Source organism: Ammospiza caudacuta, chromosome 21 (genome assembly GCF_027887145.1).
Source record: "Ammospiza caudacuta isolate bAmmCau1 chromosome 21, bAmmCau1.pri, whole genome shotgun sequence".
NCBI classification, from domain to species: domain Eukaryota; kingdom Metazoa; phylum Chordata; class Aves; order Passeriformes; family Passerellidae; genus Ammospiza; species Ammospiza caudacuta.
Window position 1 is genome coordinate 5,956,761 of NC_080613.1, and position 24,109 is coordinate 5,980,869.

Genomic DNA, 24,109 nt, shown 5'->3' on the forward strand with positions numbered 1-24,109 from the left:
GAGGGGCGGGTAACCCCTGCCCATAAGTAGCCCGGCCCCGTGACGGGATCTGGGGATCACATCCCGCGGCACCATGGCAGAGATGCTGCCCGCCTGGGTGACCAATGGCACCGCCGAGGGGACTGAGCCCGAAGGGGTGGGTCAGGGGGCAGCGGGCTCTGGGCAGAGCGGCCACAGGGCTGCTGTGTTGGGCACTATCCCGACTGTCCTGGGCGTCTTTCCAGGATGCAATCCGGATGCTCAACACCCTGCAGACCAATGCCAGCTACCTGGAGCAGGTGAAGCGGGAGCGTGGTGACCCCCAGGCCCAGCTGGAAGCCATGCAGGGCTTCTTGGAGAGGAGCGGGCTGAAGGTGAAGGGCTGATCCCCATCCTGTTCCCCCTGTCCTGGTAGCAGTGCCGCCATGCTTGGATGCCATGGGGGTCTCACAGGGTTGTTGAACTCTTACAGGTCAAGGACCTGGATCGATTGAACATCATCCACGTCACGGGGACGAAGGGCAAGGTGAGGCGGGCGGTGCTGTGGGGGGCTCAGGGCACTGCTGCTGTCTGTGGCTCTGTTTGCCCTGCTCTGGAACAGGGCTTTAACACAGCTCTCTCCTCAGGGCTCAGCATGCGCTTTCACTGAACGCATCCTCCGCAACTACGGGCTGAAGACAGGCTTTTACAGGTGGGCAGGGGGTCAGGAGGGTTTTGAAGGGCCAGTGGGGCTGTGCCTGACTCTGCCCCCTGCTCTGTACCCCCAGCTCCCCTCACCTGGTGCAGGTGCGCGAGCGGATCCGCATCAATGGGCAGCCCATCAGCAAGGACCTCTTCAACAAGTACTTCTGGCTGGTCTACAACCGCCTGGAGGAGACCAAGGTGGGGCAGCAGGGGCTGTGGGGTGCTCCCTCCCTTGGGTCCCCCACTCCCCTGCTCACCCTGCTCACCCTGCTCTGCCTGGCAGGACCCAGCACACGCCAGCATGCCGGCCTATTTCCGCTTCCTCACCATCATGGCCTTCCACGTCTTCCTGGAGGAGAAGGTCAGTGGTGGTGGCCTCCAGCTTGTGACAGAAATGTCAGGTTGGTGGGAACTTCAGGGAGGGGGGATTTGGGTCAGAATTTGTGTGGATCAGGCTGTCATGGCTGTAAATGGGTGCTAGATAGATGATGCCCCCACAAATAGGGATGTGCTCAGGTGTGGGTTTGGAAGGGCTGGTGGCAGGGACTTGTCTCCACCCACATCCCTGAAGCCATGGGGGCATTTCCTGCTGATGGCTCTGATGGCTCTGATGTCCCCGTGTCCCCAGGTGGACCTGGCAGTGGTGGAAGTTGGCATTGGTGGCACCTATGACTGCACCAACATCATCAGGTAGGAGCTGGCAGGGCCGAGCCTGTCCCCAGGGCTGCCAGGGCCTGATGTCCCCACAGTGCAGGGGGGAACAGCTGGGACACTGCCATGCTGCATTCCCAGGACACCAGTGGTGTGTGGGGTCTCCTCCCTGGGCATCGACCACACCAGCATCCTGGGGGACACCATGGAGAAGATCGCCTGGCAGAAGGGGGGCATTTTCAAGGTAGGGAGATCTGGTCTTCTGTCTCCTCTTGTGTTTTGGGGGTGTGTTCCCCCATGTCCCTGAGCACCCCCATATCCCTGAGCACCCCCATGTCCTCCCCAGCCCGGTGTCCCAGCATTCACCGTGGCGCAGCCGGAGCGGCCGCTGGAGGTGCTGAGGGAGCGAGCCCAGGAGCGCAAGGTGAGCTGCTGCTGGGGTGTGGATTGGGGGGTTCCCCATCCCATGGTGGGGGGCTCAGCCTGCTCTCCTCTCTTCAGTGTCCCCTGTACCTCTGCCCGGAGCTGGATGACTTTGAGGAGGGCTGCCAGGCGCTGGAGCTGGGGCTGGCGGGTGCCCACCAGCGCTCCAACGCCGCCCTGGCCCTACAGCTGGCACGGACGTGGCTGCAGCGCCGCGGCTGCCAGGGTAAGGCACGGGGATGGGGATGGGGATGGGGATGGGGCCAGACCCCACCAGGGCTCCAGGGATGCCTGTCCTGCCTAGGTCTGGGGGAGCTGAAGGAGGTGCCACCAAGCACAGAGCTGCTGGGGGGGCCAGTGCCACTGGCTCCTGCCTTCCGACTGACCGATGCCATGATCCAAGGTGCAGTATGGCCATGCCAGGACCCCCCCTCACTGTGTCACAGGGCATAGCGGGGCCATGCTGGACCCCATGCTGGAGGGCACAGCCCCACACTGGACCCCCACGGTGCTGGGGGTGGCATGGGGGTCCCAGCCATGCCCTGTGCTCCCCAGGCCTGCGGGACACAGAGTGGCTGGGCCGGACCCAGGTGCTGTCCCACGGCCCCGTGACCTGGTACCTGGATGGAGCTCACACCACCAGCAGCATCCAGGCCTGCGTGCGCTGGTTCCGCCAGGCCGCCCTCAGCCAGGACAAGCCCCATGAGTAAGGAGGGGGTGCAGAGGGGGGCACACCTTGCAGGGGGGTGGTGGTGCTGCTGCTGTAGTCCCCTGGGGGCACGGGCCACCTGCCCTTTCTCCCTGCAGTGGTTCTGAGGTGCGTGTGCTGCTCTTCAATGCCACAGGTGACCGGGACACGGCGGCGCTGCTCAAGCTGCTGGTGGTGAGGTTTTAGGGGGCACCGGGGGGGTCACTGTGCCCGGGTGCCTGGCTTCTCTACCGGTTCGGGGACCTGCTTTTTGCTGTGGGTGCAGGGAGCCACGAGGTGGAGCTGGCACCCTGTCTGTCTGTCTGTCCAGCCATCCTGCTGTCCCGAGGTGTATCCCACCTCAACCTGCAGGGGTCTTACAGTGCTGTGTGTGGGGAGGGACTTGGATCATCCCCTGTAACCCCACTGGTGTGGGACTGCCCCATTGGAAATCCTGTGGGTGGGTCCTGAGGGTTCCCACGGTGCTGATCCCTGCTGTCTCTGCAGCCCTGTCACTTTGACTACGCTGTCTTCTGCCCCAACTTCACAGAGGTGTCGGTGGCCAACAACGCAGGTGCGTGCTGAGGAGACAGGATCTCCCCCATCTTCCCCTTCTGCTCCCTCCCATCTCCCCCTGCAATCCCTGACCGTTCTCTCCATCCCTCCCAGACCAGCAGAACTTCAACGTGACGCTGGAGAACGCGCTGACGCGCTGCCTGGAGAACCAGCGGACGTGGACGAGGCTCCTGGAGGAGAAAGTGGGGCAGGACCCCTGGCTGCCCTCCCCGCTGCGGGTGGGGGGGCTGCTGCAGCCGGCCCCCGCCCGGGGCTCCCTGCTGCTGGTGCCCCCAGCGCCACGACCCCTCAACTCCCCGGCGCTGGTGTTCCCGTGCCTGGCGCAGGCGCTGCGGTGGGTGGCGCAGGGCCGGGACCCCCAGCTGGCCGCCCCCACGGCCTCGGGGGCTCACCCGCACCCCGCGGCCAGCAGCGGGGCCGTGCTGCTGCGGGAGGCGGCGGCCGTGCGCGTCCTGGTCACCGGCAGCCTGCACCTGGTGGGGGGAGCGCTGCGGCTGCTGGAGCCCGTCCTGTCGCAGTGACGGGCGCCTCTGTTTACATGAAGCACCAGTGTAGCCCCCGGTGATGCTCAGAGGCGTCTGGAGGGGGATGTGGGGCTCCCCCACCCCATCCTGGCTTGGCTGTTTTCACCCCAGTGCCTTCTGCCTGTGCCCTTCCCGGGACACTGTCCGTGGGGGGATGCTCCTGGTCTCCATCCCCGCCCTAGTCAGACTGACTGGGGGGACCCCCAGGCTTTGGGGGGCTGCCCCAGGCTGTCATGAGCTCCAGTGCCTGGTAGGTGGGAGCCTCACGCTCAAGTGGCAAGGCTCAGCGTCAGGGCGCAATTAATTTAACATAGGGAAGGTTTTTATTATTATTGATAAGAGTTTGTAACTTGGACGGGGAGCTGGGGGGAGTGGTGGGTTCTGCCCATCGTCCTGTGGGAGGGCAGCAGCCTTGCACCATCCTCCACAAATAAACCTCTTGCTGCTCCCACTGGTGCCTGCTGCCTTCCTGGGGGGAGGCAGGAGGGGCACGGGGGTCACCCCAAGTGCTGGGGCATGTCCAGGGGGCACCCACTTCTCCTTCCCCCCCCATTTGATGGGGAGCCTTGTGGGAGCTTTTGGCAATAGCTGCTCTTTCTGCCTCCCCACTGCAGCAGGGGAGCCCAGGGGGGTTGCAGGGTGCCCCCCCCCGGGTGTGGGCTGCCCTCAGGGGGCCAAAGCATTCACTGAATGAGTAATGGAGGCCCCCTCTGGGCTCGGCCTGAGATTTGGGGCGAAAAATCAGCTTAATGGCACCGGGCTGGCTCCCCAAGTCCGTTGGCCGGGGGCTGTGCGGGCTCGGGGGGGCCCGGGGGCGTCAGGCCATGCTGCTGGTGGAGCAGGGGGTGCTCTGGGTGCTGCCAATGCTGTGGTTGGTGCTGCTGCTCTCCGAGGCTGGCGCCGTGCTGGAAACCGGCTGCAGTTTGGAGATGGGACCTGGCTCACACCGCCCGCCACGGGAACACCAAGGGGAAACCACACTCAGGACCAACAGCGGTGGCCTTGGCTGAGCCCCAGGGACCCTCCAGCCCTCGTGGGTCACTCCCCAGCTGAGCCCTGAGCCCCTGGGATGGAGATGAGCATGAGACACCAGGCAGGAGGGAGGGCAGATGGCACAGGGGACCCTGAGGAGCTGTAGGCACATGGAGCAGGGTTATTCCTCTCTAGCACTGTACACACGAGGGCAATGGAGCAGCCTGATCTCTGACTCAGCTAGGGGACTTTGGCCAGGAGGAAAAAATGGGCAACCCAGCAAGGGACACACAGGGGGCCCCCCCATCCCACCACGGGGGTCCCCAGGGTGCTGGATACTCACGGGTGTGCGAGTAGATGTACCAGAGCACGGCAGTGAGGAGCGCCCCGATGAGGAAGGCGCCGAAGGTGATGCCCAGGACAGCGCCCAGCCCCAGCCCACGGTCTGTGGGAGGACGAGGCTGTCAGCACTGGCAGAGTCCCTCTCCCCCTCCATTCCCATCCTGACCACCTTCCTGCCCTGAACTCACAGTTGAGCGGCCGCCAGGCATCCTTCACTCTCACCTCCAGCACCTTCTCGAAGATGGTGTCATTCTGTGGAGTGGAGGTTGGGGTGAGAGGGGGGAGATGTGCACCCCCAGGCTCTGCAGGCCAGGGAATGCTGCTCCATCATGGATGTGCTCCATCACCCAAACAGCGCGGGACAAACCCATCAGGCTGCAATGGGGACCAGCCTGGTGGCATCCCATGGTGGCAAGGGGGTCACACTGACCTGCAGGCCGGCCTTGCACCGCAGGAATGCGGAGAAGGGGATGTGGCCGCCCTCAGGAACGCTGTAGGTGAAGCGGAAGCGCCAGACCTTCCTGCCGTGGCTGCTGGGGGGCCCGTCCAGCACAGCCACCCCTGCTCCCCGCGCCTGCCCGCCCTGCACCAGCAGCACCGGCTCCCGCTCCGAGGCCACCAGCCAGCACTCCTTCAGCTGCAGGTCGGCCGGGTGATCCATCCACCGCATGGACGCCTGCAGGGGTGGGAACGGGGCACATTGTCAGGGTCGGTGCCCCAGGCAGGGCTGAGTGCCCCAGCCGGGCTCTGGATGGTGGCAGTACCTGCACAAAGGCCTCCTTGTTGATCTCCAGCTCCGTCTGCGGCGCCTTGAAGTCGGCGGTGGGGAAAAGGCGCAGGAAGAGCTCCCGTGGGATCTCGCACTGGAAACCCACCTGCAAGAGGGGAGCAGCACTCAGGGGGCAGCCAGAACCTGTGAGAACACAGGGCATTCCTCTGGCTGCCCTGGATGGCTCCAGACCCTTGCAGGGGGCTCAGAGACTTTGGCACAAAGACACCTGTGCCTTCGGTTTTAACCCATGGAAACAATCACCAACTTTGTTTGAGGAGTTACAAGCCACAAGAGTTTGAGTAGAATGATAGTTAACTTGTCACAGGGTGAAAAAGTAGAATTTTGGGGGTTTTAGAATGGGGATTCAAGAGGCAAGATGGAAGAATCTGGGTGTGCGCTGTCTTTCTTCTTGTTGGCCTCCATCTTCTGCTGTGGTGGTGGCACTTTTGGATTGGTTTAGAGTAGAGACAGACTGTCTAACATAGGTGATAGGTATTGGAAAATTATTGTAAATAAAGCACACGTAGTTTCTAGTATAAAACCCTAACACCACCCCAAGGGCAGGGACTGTGCCTGGACAGATCTCAGCAGGTCAGAGAAAGAATGTGATAGATAAGAGAAAATAAACCTTGAAAACCAACTTCTTTGGTCTCGGGGCTGGTAAAAAAGACTTTAACACCTCGGGAGCCATTCCAGCAACACAAAACCCGAGAAGCACCCAGCTGGCAGTGCCATCTGCACCTTCTCCCACCCCTGGACATGCTGGGAAAGCCGGGCCTTACCCGCACGCTCCGGAGCACGGCGTCCTTGGCCAGGCTGAGGATGAGCTGTGAGAAGGGAGAGGGCTGGGTCAGTCAGGTGGTACCCAGGGATGGGATAATGGGATGGGATAATGGGATGGGATAATGGGATGGGATAATGGGATGGGATAATGGGATGGGATAATGGGATGGTCCCACCCACACACTCCCCCTCCATCTCAGCCCTGCTGCACTATGATGTTTCCAGCCATGCAAAGCAAGGAGGTCCTGGTGGAGACGCCCCTGCCCCTTCATGGGCCATCAGTGGGGCTGGAGGCAACACCCCCAGCTGGCCCCCCTCTCACCTCATTGTTGGCATAGCCCCTGCCCTCCAGCGAGGTGCCACAGTGGCTGAGGGGGCTCTTCAGCATGAAGTGGGTGGCATTTTTCTCTGCCTGGCAGCGGATGTCCCTCAGGGTGATGTTCACCACGTCCTTGATGGGCTGGGAGGGAAGCACACTGTGGTCACGCACTGACAGGGGACAGCCCTGTGCCAGCCACCCCAAGCACCCAGAGGAAAATGAAACTTCTGAGTGATTTTGGAGGACATTGGCACCCCTCTCCACCCCCTCACCTCCAGGTAGGACCTGATGATGACAATCTCCATGGTTTCATCTGTGCACTTCCAGGGCTTGAGCGTGCGCAGCACCTGGTGGGGCAGGTCTGGGGGCTGTGTGATGACCATGGGGGTGGTGCTCACGGGCGTCTCGACCATCCCTGCAGGACAGGGACATGGCGGGGGGCTGAGTGGGAGTGCTGGAACCCCCATCCCACCCAGCCCTGGGCTGCTGGGGCCTCACCGTGCTCGTGAATCTGCAGGCTGATGTGGGTGCTAGCAGGGATGGCAGAGTAGGAGGCAATGACACTGTAGTTCTTCTCAAAGGCCTCAGCAATGAGGCCCTGCTCTGTGTCAGGCAGGGAGTTCCCAGCGATCAACATGGAGAAAAGGGGCATCTTGTAACTCCCAGAGACCTGCAGTGAGGGGGAAAGGGGGGAACACAGAGGGGCTGAGTGGAGACAGGGACAGCTGGGGGTGCACAAGGCAGGGTCCATCCCATAATCAGGGCTTGCAGCAAGGGGGCTGCACCTTGCCCATGTCTAATGTCTGCAGGTGCCCTCCTGCCACCTTTCCATGGCACCAGCATCTCCTGGGCACCTGGCAGAGCCCTCGGTGGGGGTGGTGGGAAACACAAGCTCCTCTCAGCCTACCAGTAACTGGATGTTGCACTCTGCGGAGAGGAACCAGGTGAAGTTGGCCTTGCTCTGCAGGATGAGGATCTGGTTGCCAGCAGAGTTCGGAGAACAGCTCAGAGACAGGTTCACCCTTGTGATGGAGGAGCTGCAAAAGCACAAGACCCCCATTCTCAGCATTCCCTACCAACCCATCCCACATCCAGCTCAGGATGTGGGGCTCTGCCTTGGGGAAGCCCAGCACCTTCCCAAGCATCTTCAGGCAAATCCCCCTGCCTGTCCCACTGCTGGCACTGTGGTACCTGGGCTCTGACTGCAGATGGATGATGTGGGCAGCCCTGGTGCTCTGGGCGTCACTGCGTGAGCAGCTCTTCACCCCGTGGAAGAAGACCTCAGCCTCAAGGTGCGGAATGGCATTGAAGTTCTCCTGGGGAACGCACTCTGGGGGGCTCTGGGCATCTGTGTGGGTGGCAGGGTGATCAACACTGGGCTCAGTGTGGGGACATGCCCAGGGCCAGGGGCATCAGTCCCCGTGGCACCTCCCAGGGAAGGTGCCCCAGGAGGTTCTCACCCCTCTGGAACAGGGAGACCGTTCCTGCCCATCCAGCCCCCCAGTGCTATTCCCCAGTCCCACACACCTTCCCCCAGGTGCAGCTGGAGCCTGCGGGGGTCCTGCAGCTCACTGTAGGACGTGATGCCCCCATAGGCAGCCAGAGCCCAGGCCAGCAGCTGCTCCTCGCTGGAGACGATGGGTGGCTCAAGGTTTGGTGCTCTGATGGTGCTCTCTGGGATGAGGTGGGCGTCCTGTGAGGCAAGTGACAGCCTGAGCCGGGGTGAGGAGCAAGGTGCATCCCTCCCTTACACAGGCTGGCATGGGGAAAGCAAGGAAAACCTTAAACCTTTCCCCTCCATGAACCTAAACCAGGTGAGTGTTCTGGAGCCTGGGCTGGGGGTCACCCTGGATGAGTGGGGGTTTTTGGGGCCGTGAGCTGGGAGCAGCGAGAGCGGCTGGAGGCACAGGGAGGGCTCAGCCCACTTTATTATTAGCCACAAACAAAGCAGGAGGTTTATTTTGCTAACAAAGCGCCCGACCCCGGCTCAGCTCGCTGGAGCCAAACCCCATCCCTGACCTTCCTCCCGCCGGCCGGAGGAAATGGGAGCTTTTTCCAGCCCTGTGCGTCATTCCCTGCCTGGCCAGCGCAGCGCTCAGCGAGCCAGCAATGCCGGGAGCGTGCCCTCCTCCCTGGGGCACCACAGGCACCATGGATGGTGATCAGAGGGACCACCAGTGACCCCTTAAATATCCCCATGGGGGGCCCGGGCCCTGCTGCCCCCCCTGGGTTGTTCCTTTCGTGGGGCTGTGGCACTCACGGTGCGGAGGATCAGGTTGGAGCACGGGGAGGTGATCCTGGCAGGGCAGCGGCTGCAGAGGAGGATCAGCACTGCTGGGCGGCTGCAGGCACCGGCTCCTGGGGTCACTGTCACCGTCAGAGGGACAGGAGAGGCCTGGGGGGGAGGAGGAGAGCGTCACCGCTGCGGCCACCAAGCCCCAGCTGCTGTCACCTCCCTGGCTGTCCCTGGAGCCAGAGGGAGCAGGGAGAGCCCTGAGATGAGCCGTGGCTGGGTTTAGGGGCCGGGATACCGTGTGTACCTACACCAGCAGGGCAAACACGCCCTGGCTCCCCCAAGCAAGGGACCAGCGGGATGCCCACCTGGAAGATGGTGTCATCCCCACACTGTGTCCAGGACACCCCACATAGTGAGGTCTGGGCACCCCATTCTCAGGGACCGGGGCATCCTTGAACTAGAGACTAAGCAATCTCTGCACTGGGTGTGAGAATCACCCCACTGTGGGCTGGGGTATCCCCACACTGAGGACTGGAGCATCCCCACCCCGAGCACCAGAGCATCCTCACTGTAGGTACTGGGGTGTCTCCCACTGAAGGCTGGAGAATCCCCACCCTGGGCCCTGGGACATCCCCCGGGCAGGTTTCCCAGCCCCATCCCAGCGCTGTGCAGCCGCTGCAGGCTCAGGTGTGTCCGTGCTGCAGTGCAGGGGTGCCTGGGCACAGGGGTGGCACACAGCACTCCTCGTGGCCAGCACTGCCTGCTGGCCTCTAGCCGGAAATCCGGATGGGGAAGTCAAAACTCCAGGCGCTAAGTTTGGCAACTGCTGCCTGGAAAACGGCTCGCAAAGCTCCGAGCAGAGGGAGAGGAGAGGGAAAACCAGCCGGGGACGGGCGGGGGGAGGCTGCTGCACAGGGCTAGCGGGATGATGCCGTGGGCATCCCGGCCTCCTGGCCGTGGCCCCGTGGTCAGCGTGGGTGGCCAGGGACCCCGGGTGGCCCCGAGTGTCGGGGAGGAGCTGGCGGCTGTTTTTCCTGCCGCGTGTTTTGTGGCGCTCCATTGTTTGGCTGCGCGAGTGGCGGGAGCCTCGGCGCTCCCCGCCGCCGCCTTTCGGGTTATTTTTTTTTCTTTTTCTTCTCCTTTTTTTTTTTTTTTTTTTTTCTTTTTTTTTTTTTTTTTTTCATCGTGGAGATCTGCTTATAGAAAGCGGCTTCCAGTAATTCTTCTATAAGTGGAGCCGCGTCCCTGCCCAGCTTCCCCCGTGCGCCGCGGGGCTCAGCGCCGCAGCCGTGACATCAGTGCGTGTCCCCTGCCGCCGCTGGTGACAACCCTGGGGCACCCCGGCCCGGGCGCTCCTCCAGGATGCCAAGGGCAGGTTACACCGGGCTGGGCCAGAGGGTCCTTGCAGAACCGACCCTCCCCAGCGCCTCGTGGTCTGGCTCCCCCTCCGCTCCAAAAGCAGAACTGGGAGAGCTGGGAGGTGGCAGCGAGGGGGGAGTGTGGCGCCAGGGCTGGGCCAAAATCGGGTGCTGGGCCCCAGCCAGCGTGAGGGAAGCCTGTCTGTCCTGCAGAGCTGCCATGCAAACCCGTGAGCTGGTGCAAACCCACCCAGCAGTGCCAGCCAGTGCCAGCGCCGGCCCTGGCACCACCCTTGCCCCAAAGCACCCTCAGTGTGGTTATCACCCCAGCTTTGGCAGATAGGTTTCTGCTTGCTTGAACACCTTAAAATTATATGCCTCCTTCATCCCTCCACTCTTTCCTCCATCCCTCCCTTCATTCCTCTTTTCATGTTCTCCTCCATCTCTTCCTCCATTCTATCTTCCATCCCTCCCTGCCTTCCACTTTCCATCCATCCATCCATCCATCCATCCATCCATCCATCCATCCATCCCTCTCTCTGCCCAGCTTCCGAGCCAGAGCCAGAGCCAGGCCACCTTCCCAGGGAAATGGAGGGTCCTCAGGTGTTCAGCACAGCAATATCTGCCTTGGCATCATGGGCTATTAGAGAATTTGCCTCTAAAGTCTTTAAATTCCCTTCAGGGGCAGAGATGCCCAAGGCTGTGCTTGGAGGAGAAGCTGGGACAAGGTGCCATGGAGGAATTTAATCCACTGCTCCTTAATTAGAGGAAGGTTTTCACAGCTGGGACACCCTGTGCTGAGGGTGGTGACAGGATGGCAGTGCTGTGGTGACAGTGTGAAGCACAGTGTAAGAAATTCTGCGGGGATGCTCTGGGACCCCTCATGCTCACCTTGGACCACTTGACGCTGAGCACATGGACCTCATGGTCGGTGCCCACGGAGCTGTTGCTGACACAGCCCCGGGGCACCGTGCCGGTGGCATAGGAGAGGGTGATGGGTGGCTCTGCTGTCACGGGCTGCAGGTCACAGCCCTCGGCTCTCCCGGGATCTGGGTGGAAAACAAGAGACCGTCAGTCCCGGCCGCACGGATGCGGGGTGACACAGCGCGGGGGGACGCGGTGCAGGAGGGGCTGAATCCCTGCCAGCACCGGCACTGCCCCCTCACCGTCAGCCCCAGCCCGGCGTCAGCACAGCCCCCCCGGGACCATCGGCTACGTGTCCGCCCCCGCCAGCCCCTCCGCAACCCCGCTAATGACCCTGGGATCCGGGCTGGAAAAATCCGCTGTCCCCGCTCGGCACTGCCCGTGCCAGAACTCGCACCCAGCCGCCCCCAGGGCCGGGCGGCGGCGGAAGCCCCCCCGCATTCCCCGGGCGCAGGAAAGGGGGGAGCGCAGGTATGGCAATGGCTGTGAAGCTCATCCATCCTCCCGGCGTGAGCTCTGCCCAGCCCACAGCCCCCGGCGGCGTGCGGCGAGCGGGGCCGGCCGGCGGCTGCCAAGGGAAATCCTGAGCGCAAACAGCCATTTGAAGGCCCGATCCTGTAAATCCCCACGTGCCTCGACAGTTTCCTCTCTGCCTCAGGCAGCCCTGCTGCTGTGGCCGGGCTGTCCTTAACTTGGCCCCGAGGAGCGGTCTGCATCCATGGGGGCTCTGTTCCAGGGGGCTGGGAAGGACAGACCCCCATGGTCACAGCTGGGCTTTCTATGGGGACACAGTGCCCGGGATGCTGTGTTTCCTTTGGAGATATTCACTGAGTTGAATCCCTTCCCACTCCAACATTTCCCATCCCTGGTGCCTCCAGCCAATGCACCAAGAGGTGACTGGACCAAACTCACCAGCCACCCCTATCAGGAGTGGGGCTAGACGGTTATGTCAATTATGTCACAGACATCTTTCATGAAAAATCCTTTCCTTAAGATTTTTCCTCCTGAGAAGCTGAGAAGCCTCAGGAACAACATGTAAATAATGATTATCTGCTGCTGGGGAATGCAACAGGTAAATCTTTGATTGGCCCATGTTAGTTGTTTTTAATTAATGGCCAGTCACAGTCAGCTGACTCAGACTCTGTCCGAGCTACAAGCCTTTGTTATCATTCCTTCTTTTTCTATTCTTAGCCAGCCTTCTGATTAAATAATTTCTTCTATTCTTTTAGTATAGTTTTAATTTATTCTATATCATAAAATAATAAATCAAGCCTTCTGAAACATGGAGTCGGATCCTCGTCTCTTCCCCCATCCTCAGACCCTGTGAGCAGAGTCACAGTGTGATGCTCCAGCTCATCCAGTTTTTGGGATGCAGCAACAGGCATCAACAATTCTGTCCCATCACGGTGTCCCTGACCCGCGTCTCCCCGCTGGGGCGGCCCGGTGGCGGCGGCGGGGTCACGGCACAGACCCCCGGTGACGCCGCCGTGGGCTCGCCAATTGTCCGGTGCTTCCTCCCCCCCGCGCGGCCGCAGCATCGGGAGGAAGATAAACAGCGGCTTATCTGGGCGCCGCAGGCCGCGTCCCTCTTCCCTTCCACTCCTGCCCCGACGGCACCGGGCACGGGCAGGGCACGGGCAGGGCAGGGGCAGCCGTGGCTCCCGGGGCAGCATCGTCCCGCCGGGAGCGCAGGCAGGGCCGGGGGCCGCGGCCGGGATCGCCCCCGGCAGGGCAGGGATGCCAGCCGAGGGGATGGTGCCAGGCGGGCACTGTCTGTCTGTCCCTGGGGAAGGCTCCAGCATTATGTCAGGATCAGATAAGGGGGCTCAGCTGGGCCGCCGGGGCGATCAGATAAGGGCACTGTTATTTTTGTACTCCAGGAAAGGGAAAAAAAATTAAAAGGAAGAAAGAAAGAAAATCTACTTTATGTTTTTCCAACCCGCATTCTCCCTTGCTTTGGTGCTGCTGAGATCAAGGAGCAGGGGTGGTCCCACTGTGGCTCCCCCATGGGTCAGGGGCTGGGGGGCAAATTCCTGGGGTTTGGGAGCAGAGAGCAAAGCTGGGGTGTGGGGTGCAGGGCAAGGGTGGCTCTGGCAGTGCAGGATGCCCATGGGATGGGCAGCACCACTTTGGCATCCTTGCATCTGGCAGTGTTGCCTTGGTACTTGTGTAATGATCCAGGACAGGAATGGGGATGGATCCTGCACTGAGAGGGGATTGGCATCCTCTGAGCCACCACTGGCTCTTGGACCATGCTGAGGTGGCACTGGGGGGCGGATGATGGGGTGGATGGGTCCAGGCTTCGGGCCTGACACAAACCACATCATTCCTGCCCCTCTCTGAGTCAGACAGGTGCCAAGAAGCCTCTCCCCAGAGATGGGAGGGGTGGCCCAGCCCCATGCTCACCCCATGGGGAGCAGTCCTGGCCCCTGTCAAGGGGGGCACAAAGTCCCCCCACCTCTGGATTCTGGATGTGTCTGTGAGACACCCTGACACTGCACCCACCAAGAGCACCCCAGAACAACATCACTGCGCCCGCCATGGACATCCCAGCCCCACAGCACTGCGCCCACCATGGACATCCCAGTCCCACATCACTGTGCCCACCATGGACATCCCAGTCCCACATCACTGCGCCCACCATGGACATCCCAGTCCCACAGCACTGTGCCCACGGCTATGGGACACTCAGTTCCACGGCACTATGGGCTCCCAGCCCCAGAGGATCCTGTGAGGAAGAAGCAGCCACTGGTGAGGATGAGGTGAGTAGCACAGGTAGACAGGGTGGGGACCGTGTGTCACAGGTACCCAGGACATGGAGCATGTAGCACAGACACTCAGGATGGCACAACTGCACAGGACAGCGACAATATGGCCCAGTCATACAGGATGGGGTCCATACACCACAGCTGCATCCCTTAGGGGTGGTATGGTCAGAGGAGATGGTCTGTAGTATGGCAGAGTGACACAGACACCATACAGACACATCCAATAGGGACTGTATGGCTCCATTGCAGAGCACAGGGACTGTGTGCCACAGCTACATTGGATGGAAATCATACAGCACAGATAAACAGGACAGGGACCACAGAAACACACACTCAGGGTGGGGACCATATGGCACAGCTGTGTAGGACTCAGGCCTTACAGCACAGACCTGTTAGGGCATGTATGGCACAGCCATATAGGGTGGAGACTGTTGGGGGTGAATATAAAGGTCATGGGCACATGGCACTGCTACATAGGACACAGGGGACATTGCACAGCTGTGTGGGATGAGGACCAGATGGCACAGCTGTGTGGTATAGCGACTGTACAGCACAGACAGGGAGGATAAGGCCTCTGTGGCACAACAACAGAGGAGGAGGAGCATGTGGTTATAGGATGGGGACTGTACAAGAAAGTGGCAGAGGACACAAACCTTACTGTGCATCTACATAGGACAGGGGCACCGTGGCACTGCCCTAGGGCAGGGACAGTGGCACAGCTATAGGATGGGCACCCAGCCTCACAATTACACAGGACACAGGAGTTACAGTACATCTACAAGGATGGAAACTGTATGGCACAACTACAGGGGACATGGCACAGCCTCACTGCACAGAGACTGTCTGGCACAGCCACCAGACAGGGCTGTGATATAAGAGAGTGGGCACCAAGCCTGGCAGCGGGGCCACCCCAGCACCACCCATGAGCAGTGACCCCCAGGGTGACCAGGAGGGACCAACCCAGCTGGGACACTCAGTGCTGCTGGCCCCAGCCTCTCTGGCCTGCTGCTGCCTCCCCAGCTCCCTTCCCCTTGCCACAGGCAATGTCCCTGGGTCCCCCAGCTCTCTGTCCCCCAACTCCATCAGCACTGGGGTCCCTCCCTGAAATCCCCCTGTGGCTTTGCAGGGATCTCGGGGTGGCTCTGACTGCTCCGGAGGTGTCTAAGCCGCCAGCTCCCATTTGAGGTTTTAAGGGCTTTTCCCATTTCTCATCCCCGTCTCCTGCTCAACCCCTCCGTACTCCGGGGTGATGGGGACCAAAGCCCCCCCAGACCCCCCGTGTGCCACCGTCTGGGTCAGGACTCAGCCGCGGCGCCTTCAACACGTCCCACGCCCAGTGACGCAGCCGGGATTTGGGGGTCCCAGGGAGCGGCAGGGCTGTGCTGTGTTCCGGGAATCGGGGTGGGTTCGTCCCGTCCCACACGGACCCAAAACCTCCTCTCCCGGGGGTTCCCGGGGGTGACAATCTGTGCCTGTGCGGGCACCGCCGGGACCCCTTTGGCCCGATCCGGAGTCCCCGCTGTCCCGTCCCGCTGTCCCGTCCCGCTCTCCCGTTCCCGGTGTCCCGTCCCGCGGCTCTCATCCCCGGGCTGCGGCTCCCCGGTGCCCCCGTCCCCACTCACCCGGGCGGCCGAGCAGCGCCAGCAGCAGCGGCAGGAGCGGGACGGAGCGGGGGCCCATGTCCGCTGCGGCCGCTCCCCGGGAGCCAGCGCCGAGTGCGGGCGGCGGCAGCGGCAGGAAACCGACTCCCTTCGGAGGAGGGTCCGCGGCGGAGGAAATGCCGCTGGCGGCGCTGGGGCCGGGCCGGCGGGGCCGGGGGGGCGGAGAGGATGGACCCCCCCTCCCCCGGAGGCGCCGTGCCTCAGTTTCCCTGCAGGCTGCGCCTCCGGAGGGGCAGGGGGAGGGCACCGGTACCCGGGCCAGGTGCCCCCAGGGCTGGCATTAATGAGTGGAGGGTTGGACACAGGGGTTCTGGTGGGGTGCACCCACACAAATTATTCCCGAGCTGCCCCACCCAGGCCATGGGGAAGGGGCTGTCCCCGATATTCAGCCCCCCCTGGCCCAGCCAGCGCCCTGGCACGGCCACAGGGCTCAGGCTGGGGGCTGCCCCATGGATGCCCAGGCTGGTGGGCAGCTGGAAGCCCCCGAGCACTGCTGCCTGCCCTGCTTGTACCCCTGGCCAGGGCACAGCTGAGGCTGCCCTGACACCCCCACATGGCAGAGGGGCTGGGGGTCAGGAGATCCCGTGGGACAAGGGGGCAGGGGGAGGGAGTCACGGGCAAGGGGGTCACAGCTGGGCACGGCCGAAGGGGCACCAGGGACCCCCTTGTGCACTCCTGCCCCGGCCAAAGGGGCACCAGGGACCCCCTTGTGCACTCCTGCCCCATTCCTCCCCACACCTGTGCTGGCACAGGTGGGAACCCTCACACAGCGATCAGTGGGGCTGGGACCCTCACGCCGGGGGTGGGCGCGGGTCCCCGGGGTGGGGTCGCTTCATGGTTCAGGGGCATGGGGACAGAATGGAAACGTGCCAGGGAAGTCAGCGACGGCTGTCCCCAGCAGCCAGGATGTCCCCGGAGGTGCCTGAGACCGGGGTGAGCAGCAGCCACGTCCCATGACAGAGCACTGCCATCTCCTGGGGACCGCGGGGACCGTGCTCACCCGGGCATGGGGACGGGGATGGGGACCGGGACCTGGCACGGGATCCTCTGGGTCCCTCGCACCCCTCTCCCCGCGGTGACACCACAGGACAACGACCAAGAGACCCTCGGTCATGGATCCTGGGATGGTGGCAGCCACAGTGTGACAGAAGGAGGGCGGCCGTGGCTGTGGGGTGGCCACATGTGCAGCCCCCTGCATCCCATTTGGCCCAGCATGTTCCCCCCCTCACAGCATATGGGATGGCTTTGAGATTTCAAACCAGAGGAAAAGCATCTAAACACAACACCAAGCACTCAGGGCCGGGCCGGGGAGCAGGGCATGGCTCCTGTCCCACTCCCTGCCCACCTGGGGAAACTGAAGCACACTCACAGCACACCCAATTTTAGGCCGTGCTGTCCCAAACCACAGGACCCCTCTGCCCCCTTGTCCCCTCACACGAGGCAGGCCCTGGCGGGCCCCAGCGCTGGCTGGCTGTGCTGGCGGTGTCCCAGCCCGGCCGGATGGCTGCATCCTTCCTGCCCGCCTGCCTCCCCCGTGCCCCGCCTCTGCCCGCGGCCCCGGAGCACGGGCCTGCCGTCGGCCCGACTGGTGAGTTTGGGTTTTCGTCTTGGGGAGTTTTGTTTTTTCCCTGCTGGTTTCCTTTCTCCGCTCTGACTCCTTGGCCCCGTGGCCTTGGCTGACCCCAGCGCTGCCGCCCCTCCTGCCCTCCCAGCCCCCTGGCCCCGTGCCCAGCTCCCAGCGGCCCAAAAGTGAAGTGGTGGGGGCCCTGTTGGGGCTGCAGCTCTGCTGCCCTCACTGTGGCTGGGTAAACCCTGTCCCCAAGCTCCACCGCAGCCCCTCTGCTATGGTGTTGTGCCTGTGTGGCTCTGTGGGTGCTGGGGAGCCCCTGCAGCCCCTGTACCCCACACCAGCACGCCCAAACGCCTGTCTGTTGGGTTCTGTGATTCACCACCCAGCCTGGAGGACACCCAGCCTGGTGGTTGGGCTCATCTGGGTGTCCCCAGTGCATTCCCTATCCCCTGGGGTAAGAGCAGTGAGTGTCCAGGCCCAGCAGGACAGGGAACACCCCACTCCAGGGCATTGTGCCACTACAAACCACCACAGCACAGCCACCGCATACCCCAAAACCCCCGACAGCCAACAGAAACAAGGAAATGCCAAGGCATGAAAGCGCTGGAAATCCCCATCCCAAATCCGGCGGCCTCCAGCCCCTGGCAGGCAGTGGGAGCGCTGGGACATGTGCAGGACACACACCCAGACACCAGGGGGTTCAGCAATCGGGACACAGCGAGGGAGCCGGGACTGGCGGAGGATGCAGGCGCAGGCTCCCTGCAGGCACGGATTGGGAAGCCGGGGCGAGCGGCCGGGATGCTCCCTCCCTTCCTCTGAGCGCAGCATCGCGCTGCCCCGGCGGGATAAACACCCGCTTCCTGCCCTTAATCAGCTCCAGAGGGGCTGGGGGGGACAGAGAGGCAGAGAAAAAAAAAAAAAAAAAAAAAACCTCTGGAAAGAAAAACTCATTTCCTGCGACAGAAGAAAAAGATAAAGTCTGGATTCATTAAAGTGAACTTTACTGGGGAGAGACGGGAAAGAGCCAAACACAATGTCCTTGAAATTTCCTCCGCACGGCTCCGTCCACGAAAACAGGATAAAGCCGCTTCCGCTGTCTCTGCTGGAGTGCACCGGGGGAGCTGGGGCCGGGGGCTGCTCACAGGCAGTCGAGGTGGGTGCAGACCTGCTGGAAAACCTCCTCCACAGAGCCCTCGGCGTTGAGCTGGGTACAGAGGGGACAGCAGGGGGACTTGCCCGAGGGCTCTCACCCGAGAGCAGCTGGAACTCTCCCAAGGATGCATTTTGGCCATGGGTGAAGAGATCAGGGCTTGTTTAGGGCAAAGGGGTGCAGGCCATCCTTGGAGGGGGTCGTGTTGGGAATGAGAGGGGTCAGGGCCACCCCAAACTAGGCAGGATTGAGTTTTCCTGTTTCCCTCATCATCCCCATCCACCACTTCCCCTCCCATGGGACACAAGCCCCAAGCTGGCATCGGTCTCATTCCCGCTTACCTGGCGGACAATGCCTCTGCTCTTGTAGAAGGCAATGACAGGCTCAGTGGCCTTGTAGTAGGTCTCCAAACGCTTCTTGATGGTCTCCTCATTGTCATCCACCCTCCCACTGGTCTCTCCTCTCTTCAGCAGGCGTTTCACCATCGTGTCCTTCCCCGCATCCACGTAGAGCAGCAGCGTGGGGGGCGCGATCTGTGCACAGAGGGGACGTGGCTGTCACCACACTGAGCTGCTGTGGCTCTGGTTTGGCTTGGGGGGTGGTGGTGGTCAGCATGAGGGTCACAGATGTCCCCACACAACCCTCTGCCTCCATTCACATGGGTCTGGGGGCCGCCAGGACACACAGATGTCACCACACCATCTCCTGCCTCCCACCACTTTGGTCTGGGAGCCACCAGGACACTCTTCCATGTAGAGGAAGGCAAAGGCACACTGCAGCCAAGCCCTGGCTCTCTGCCATCACCATCATGTCAGCACTGCTGTCACGCTCTGTCAGCCTGAGGACACCCTGGTCCCTCCCCCTGTGCTCTGGGCACAGGCTGTCCCCAGGCAGGGGGACCTGCTGCCCAGTTTAGACCCTTCTGGGATGTGATCTCTGCTGGGATGGGGAGCCCAGGCTGCTGCTGCATTGAGTCCCTGTGCTAAGCTGGTGTGTGGCACGGCCCAGCACAGCACAGCACGGCCCAGCACAGCACCAGTCCTCACCTTCTTCTCAAACTCCTCTCCCTGCTTCACCTCGCGGGGGTATCCGTCGATCAGGAAGCCCTTGGACACGTCTGCTTTGGCCACCATGGCATCCCTCAGCATGTCCAGCACTGTGTCCTGGAGGGGGAGAACAGAGCTGCTACAGCTGATATGGGACAACAGGACTCCCACCCAGCATCCCTGAGTCCCTGCAGCATCCCTGCTGCAAACCCCACCCTGGGATGGCAGGGCCAGAGATGCCTGAGCTGTGTGGGGTGTATGCACCCCTGCTCACCCTACCATGTGGCAGCTGGTAGGGACTCACCAGGGGCACCAGCTCTCCCTTCTCCATGATGGCCTGCAGCTTCTTGCCCCGCTCCGAGCCCGAGCTGACCTCTGCCCGCAGCAGGTCCCCCGTGGACAGGTGGGTGTAGCCGTACTTCTGCACGATCTTCTCACACTGCGTCCCCTTGCCCGAGCCAGGGCCACCTGCAAGGCACACGTGTGCCCCAGCCACGGGTAAGGAGAGGGAGGGTACATGGGAGCAGCAGCACAGACACACACGAGCCCTCAGAGCTCAGTGACACGGCAGCTGGTGTCCCCAAGCCCAGCACCAAGGGGATGGACAAGCTCCTCGTGGTTGCCCAAGTGCTTGGGGGTGACATGGGCTGCTGGGAATTGGCATGTGGGCACCACACCCTGATGGATGGCACCCAGGGCATCACCACCCAGGGTTTTGTCACATTACCTCCCAGGGATTTGTTGTCACATCAACCCCCAATGATTTACTGTCACATCACCCCAGATGCTGCCACCCCATGCCTGGCCAGAGATGCCCTCCTGGTCCCACCATACCCTATGTGGACTCAAGGAGCCAAGCTGGAGCCACAGCCATCCCACAGTGCCTGGGAACAGCCCACCCTCAGCCTCCAGCCCTGTTTCCCCAGCCTAGCGGTACAGGGAAAAGGCCTGGGCTGACCCCACCAGTGACAGGATCCAGACACAGACTTACCCACCACAAAGATGATTTTGTGCTGCTTGAGCTTTTCTGGAAAAGAAAAAGGAAAAAAAAAATAATTATCAAAAGCCAAAAGGTCCATCAGGGAGTGAGGTGTCCCCAGGGGGTGCCAGATCCAGGGCAGGCGTCCCTGGGGATAAAGGGGACCGATCCAGGAGAGTCCTGGGGGAAGATGGAGAGGGAAGCAGACGTGTGTCCTGGTCACCTGGGCAGGCTGGGATGTGTGGCCACGTCTGAGCACAAAGACCCCACGGCACCTCGGCCATGGGGTGGAATTCCAGTGCCACGTGGTGTCCCAGAGGTGCTCACTGTCCTCGGCTCCACTGCAGGCAGGGACTGGCCTCATCCATCCCTGTGGCCGGCTCCTCACCCCGCTGGGCTAACTGGGGCCGCGGCAGCCTCGGGTGGCATCGAGCGCCTGGCACAACCCCGGCAGGACCCCAGGGCAGCTCCCTGGACTTGGTGGCCGCTGTGCAAGTGGCACTGAGCGCCCCATCCCCTGCCCAGCACCTGGCACAGGGCTCTCAGCACCTGTGGGCTCTGTGCACCAGCCGTGGTGTGGGGCGATGCCGGGGTGTGATGCCGAAGGGGGAAGCAGAGTTAAAAATAAAGTTGAGCTGCTCTGGGGCCACTTTCCCATCTCCTGATTACAGCTGGATGAAATTTCAACTCCTTGGCACCCAGCACTCCCCAGAGCTGGGGATGGAGCCAAGAGTCTGGCAGGGACCAATGGGATGTGGGGCATGTGGGGGGGCTGGAGGGACATGGGGGATGGACAGAAGGGAGGGAGGCAAGGACACAGGGGCACGTGGAGGGGGGAAGGCAAAGAGGACCAGGACTGCACGTAATGGGGACAAATGCAGGGGACAGAGGCAGGGAGGGAAGGGGAATGCAGAGGGGATGGATGGGGGGGACCAAGGGGACGGATAAAACGGGGACAGGGGCATGCAGAGGGGATGGGTGCAGGAGGAACAAAGGGGATTAATTCCATGGGGGAGGGATTGATGCAGGGGGCAACCAAGGAAAAGGACACAAGGGAGACAGGGAGATGCAGAGGGAATGGATGCAGGGGACACTGAGGGGACAGAAGCATGCAGGGAGATGGTTCACTCACCTGTCGCCATGCTGCTGGTTCAGGCACAGAAGCACTTAAGGCTGCCAGGAAAGAGAAGGATAAACAACTCAGCACATCAGGTCACCAACAGTCTGGGGAGAAAAAGCGTCTCCCTTTTTGGTCATGATGGTGCCCAGCTTCAAGCCCAGACTGGGGGGATGAGAGAGAAGACACAACTCCTGGCTCGGCCTGGAATAGGGAGCTGAGGGATCTCTGCTTCTGCGGCCATCACTCACCTGGCTCCCAGCAGTCACCCTCCGCATCCGGCTGCGGTAAGGGCATCCCCATGCCGGGTGACGCGTGGTGACGTTGCCGGCTTCCTCCCCTGCCCTGCCCTGCCCTGCCCACATCCCAATGCCTGAGGTGCTGCCCGGCAGCAGGAAACCCGCCTGGGATGCCCGGTGCCACCGCAGCACCGAGGGATGGAGGCAGCACCCCGGCTCCCCACGGGCTGGGTTTAGGGGGTGTCCCAAGGAGGGGGTGCAGCACCGCATGGCACCCCCAGGAGCTCGAGGGCTGTTTGGCCACCCCACCTGCCCACACCCGGCCCCGCAGCACCGGAGCTGCTTGGGCACGGTGCGTCACCCCGAACCGGCCGGACGGGGTGCAGGGAGGGGGCACCCGCAGCCGCTGGCAGGTCGTGTTACAGCCTCCAAAGGGCAGGGGCTAAGAATGGCCGCGCTGAAACCGGCACCGGGTCACAGCCCACCGGCGCCGCGGGGACAAAGTGCTGACATGTCCCCCAGGGGGTTTGGGCAGCGCGGGACCCCCGGGTCCCTGACTGTGGGGGTGCTGAGCCCCAGGAGAGCGGGCAGCAGTGCTGGTGGGTGACAGGGGCTGCGGCCCTCAGGGCGAGCTGGGTGCTGATCCAGCGCGGTGCCAGGGGTGCCGGTGAGGGCGGTGTGCAGGTGACCGGCCCAGAAGGGATGGGGGGCGCTGACCCGCTGGGGCCGGGGCTGGGGAGGGGGCTCAGGGTGCCCTTGTGCCCCCCCAGCCAAGGCCCTTGCGGGCTGCACCCGGGGGTGCCCCAGCGATCTCAGCTCCATCCACCCCTCCCATCCCACCGAACGGAAGGGGAACGCGCGCCGCAGCCCCTCCCGGGGACCCGGCCCCGCACCGGGCGGCTCCAGCGCCGCTGAGGTGCCCCCGCCACCCTCCCAAGCGCCAAGCCGAGCCCCCCGCGCTGCCCCGGGCCCGCCCCTGGCTCGGTGCCCGCACCGACCGGGCCCCGGGGGTCCCGCACCGCCCTGGCCGGGGGGTCCCGCACCGACTGGGTCCCGCACCGCCCTGGCCCGGGGCTCCCGCACTGACCTGGCCTGGGGGTCTCGCACTGCCCTGGCCCCGCCGCCGCCGCCCGGGCCCGCCGGTACCGCTATTTATAGAGCACGGCGGCGCGCGGGGCACGCCGGGAGCGCGCGGCACCGGCGGCGCGAGCGAGCGGCGCGGGGGCACCGGGAGGGACGCGCGGGGGCACGGCGGCGGTGGGGGGGGCACGGCGGGGGCGGGGGGCGCGGTTAAACCCTCCCGGCTCGGGGCGCGGGGCCGCCCGCGAGGGGAGGGAGCCCCGCCCGGCCCGGGGGCTCCGCGGCGCCTCCGCCCCCAGCTCCGCGGACGGGAACGCTTTTCGTGTCACTGGCCTCTTATCGCCTCCCCGCTTCTGCCCCCAGTCCGTTCTCATGTCCCCATCCCTGTCCCTAGTGCGCATTCCTGCCCCTACTGTCCCCATCCTTGTCCCTAATACCCTCATGCCCCCATCCCTATACTCGTCCCTAATGTCCCCAACCAATCCCCATGACCCCATTCCCATCCCATCACTACTGTCCCCATCCTTGTCCCTAATACCCTCATGCTCCCATCCCATCCCTATGTCCATCTACTAATGTCCCCATCCAATCTCCATGTCCCCATTCCCATCCTTAGTGTCACCGTCCTTGTCCCCAGTGTCCTTATGTCCCCATTCCCATCCTTAGTGTCACCACCTTTGTCCCTAATGTCCTTATGTCCCCATCTCTATGTCCCCATGCCCCCACCCCAGCTCACACACCCCTCTCCCTCAGCTCCAGGGGTGTGAAACCCCACCGATGTTGTGCTCTTGTTGACATCTGCTCACCGAGAGATGCTGGATACCAAAGCCAATAGTACAGATTTTATTTAACAATAAAATGTGAGGTAGAGAAAGAAATAGAAAAGAGGGATTGTGCATCTGGGGGAGAGAGATCGGCCAAGCAGAAGATTGTCACCACCCGTGGGTCCCTCAGCATCCCCTTGGTCCTTCCCCACCCTGGTGTTTGTGATGTGGGGGTCCCGAGGTTGTTGAAAACTTCTCACATTTATACATTTTCTCACATTTATACATTTTATACACTGAAGGCATTAATGCTCATTGGCTACACAGCTCCTTCATTCCATTGGTTAAATGATTCCCTCTCTTCTAATGCTAATTAATGCCATGTCAGTCTCTCTTCCAGTCGGGTCCCCGTTATCTCCCCCTGCCAGAATTACCTTCTACCAGCTGTAGCTGATCCCACCCACCAGTTACCTGGCTGGCTTTGCTTGTGGAGTCTTTGTGTCT

The 24,109-nt window shown here is 62.5% G+C and overlaps 3 protein-coding genes across 4 annotated transcripts; 1 reads left to right on the forward strand and 2 right to left on the reverse strand.

Moving 5' to 3' along the window:
* Positions 1 to 74: 74 nt before the first annotated feature.
* FPGS (folylpolyglutamate synthase) lies at positions 75 to 3,955 on the forward strand. Its single transcript, XM_058818108.1, has 15 exons — positions 75 to 136; positions 225 to 353; positions 452 to 505; positions 606 to 670; positions 747 to 861; positions 947 to 1,024; positions 1,292 to 1,353; positions 1,456 to 1,558; positions 1,661 to 1,738; positions 1,816 to 1,963; positions 2,042 to 2,140; positions 2,293 to 2,443; positions 2,545 to 2,620; positions 2,933 to 2,999; positions 3,095 to 3,955. Exons 1-15 carry the CDS (start codon positions 83 to 85, stop codon positions 3,520 to 3,522), a joined length of 1,707 nt encoding a protein of 568 aa, XP_058674091.1. The 5' UTR covers positions 75 to 82; the 3' UTR covers positions 3,523 to 3,955.
* ENG (endoglin) lies at positions 3,822 to 15,714 on the reverse strand. Of its 2 annotated transcripts, none has more exons than XM_058818106.1 (15): positions 15,622 to 15,714; positions 11,199 to 11,356; positions 8,974 to 9,108; positions 8,241 to 8,406; positions 7,905 to 8,061; positions 7,621 to 7,750; positions 7,212 to 7,383; positions 6,986 to 7,128; positions 6,717 to 6,854; positions 6,394 to 6,438; positions 5,604 to 5,714; positions 5,270 to 5,515; positions 5,028 to 5,091; positions 4,841 to 4,942; positions 3,822 to 4,461 (listed from the first exon to the last, which is right to left on the reverse strand). In XM_058818106.1, exons 1-15 carry the CDS (start codon positions 15,677 to 15,679, stop codon positions 4,343 to 4,345), a joined length of 1,944 nt encoding a protein of 647 aa, XP_058674089.1. In that variant the 5' UTR covers positions 15,680 to 15,714; the 3' UTR covers positions 3,822 to 4,342. The 2 variants fall into 2 exon arrangements, with proteins under 2 accessions (XP_058674089.1, XP_058674090.1); XM_058818107.1 differs by having other exon boundaries at positions 4,380 to 4,589.
* A 2,500-nt stretch (positions 15,715 to 18,214) lies between these two features.
* Positions 18,215 to 23,013, reverse strand: AK1 (adenylate kinase 1). Its single transcript, XM_058818362.1, has 7 exons — positions 22,849 to 23,013; positions 21,538 to 21,578; positions 20,418 to 20,453; positions 19,731 to 19,894; positions 19,427 to 19,543; positions 18,722 to 18,913; positions 18,215 to 18,434 (listed from the first exon to the last, which is right to left on the reverse strand). Exons 2-7 carry the CDS (start codon positions 21,545 to 21,547, stop codon positions 18,369 to 18,371), a joined length of 585 nt encoding a protein of 194 aa, XP_058674345.1. The 5' UTR covers positions 21,548 to 21,578; positions 22,849 to 23,013; the 3' UTR covers positions 18,215 to 18,368.
* Positions 23,014 to 24,109: the final 1,096 nt, after the last annotated feature.

Bases quoted from the DNA above. Each gene is read 5' to 3' on its own strand.
- AK1 (XM_058818362.1), bottom strand. The intron at 19,895-20,417 runs GTAAGTCTGTGT...TGTGCCTTGCAG, and splicing joins CAAAATCATCTTTGTGGTGG to GTGGCCCTGGCTCGGGCAAG. The intron at 18,914-19,426 runs GTGAGGACTGGT...CTCTGTGCACAG, and splicing joins GAGAGGAGTTTGAGAAGAAG to ATCGCGCCCCCCACGCTGCT.
- ENG (XM_058818106.1), bottom strand. From the start codon at position 15,679: ATGGGCCCCCGCTCCGTCCCGCTCCTGCCGCTGCTGCTGGCGCTGCTC. The intron at 9,109-11,198 runs GTGAGCATGAGG...CCTCCCCCCCAG, and splicing joins TCAGCGTCAAGTGGTCCAAG to GCCTCTCCTGTCCCTCTGAC. The intron at 7,751-7,904 runs GTACCACAGTGC...GTGCTTTTGCAG, and splicing joins CATCTGCAGTCAGAGCCCAG to CTCCTCCATCACAAGGGTGA.
- FPGS (XM_058818108.1), top strand. From the start codon at position 83: ATGCTGCCCGCCTGGGTGACCAATGGCACCGCCGAGGGGACTGAGCCC. The intron at 1,354-1,455 runs GTAGGAGCTGGC...CTGCATTCCCAG, and splicing joins GACTGCACCAACATCATCAG to GACACCAGTGGTGTGTGGGG. The intron at 2,444-2,544 runs GTAAGGAGGGGG...TTCTCCCTGCAG, and splicing joins AGCCAGGACAAGCCCCATGA to TGGTTCTGAGGTGCGTGTGC.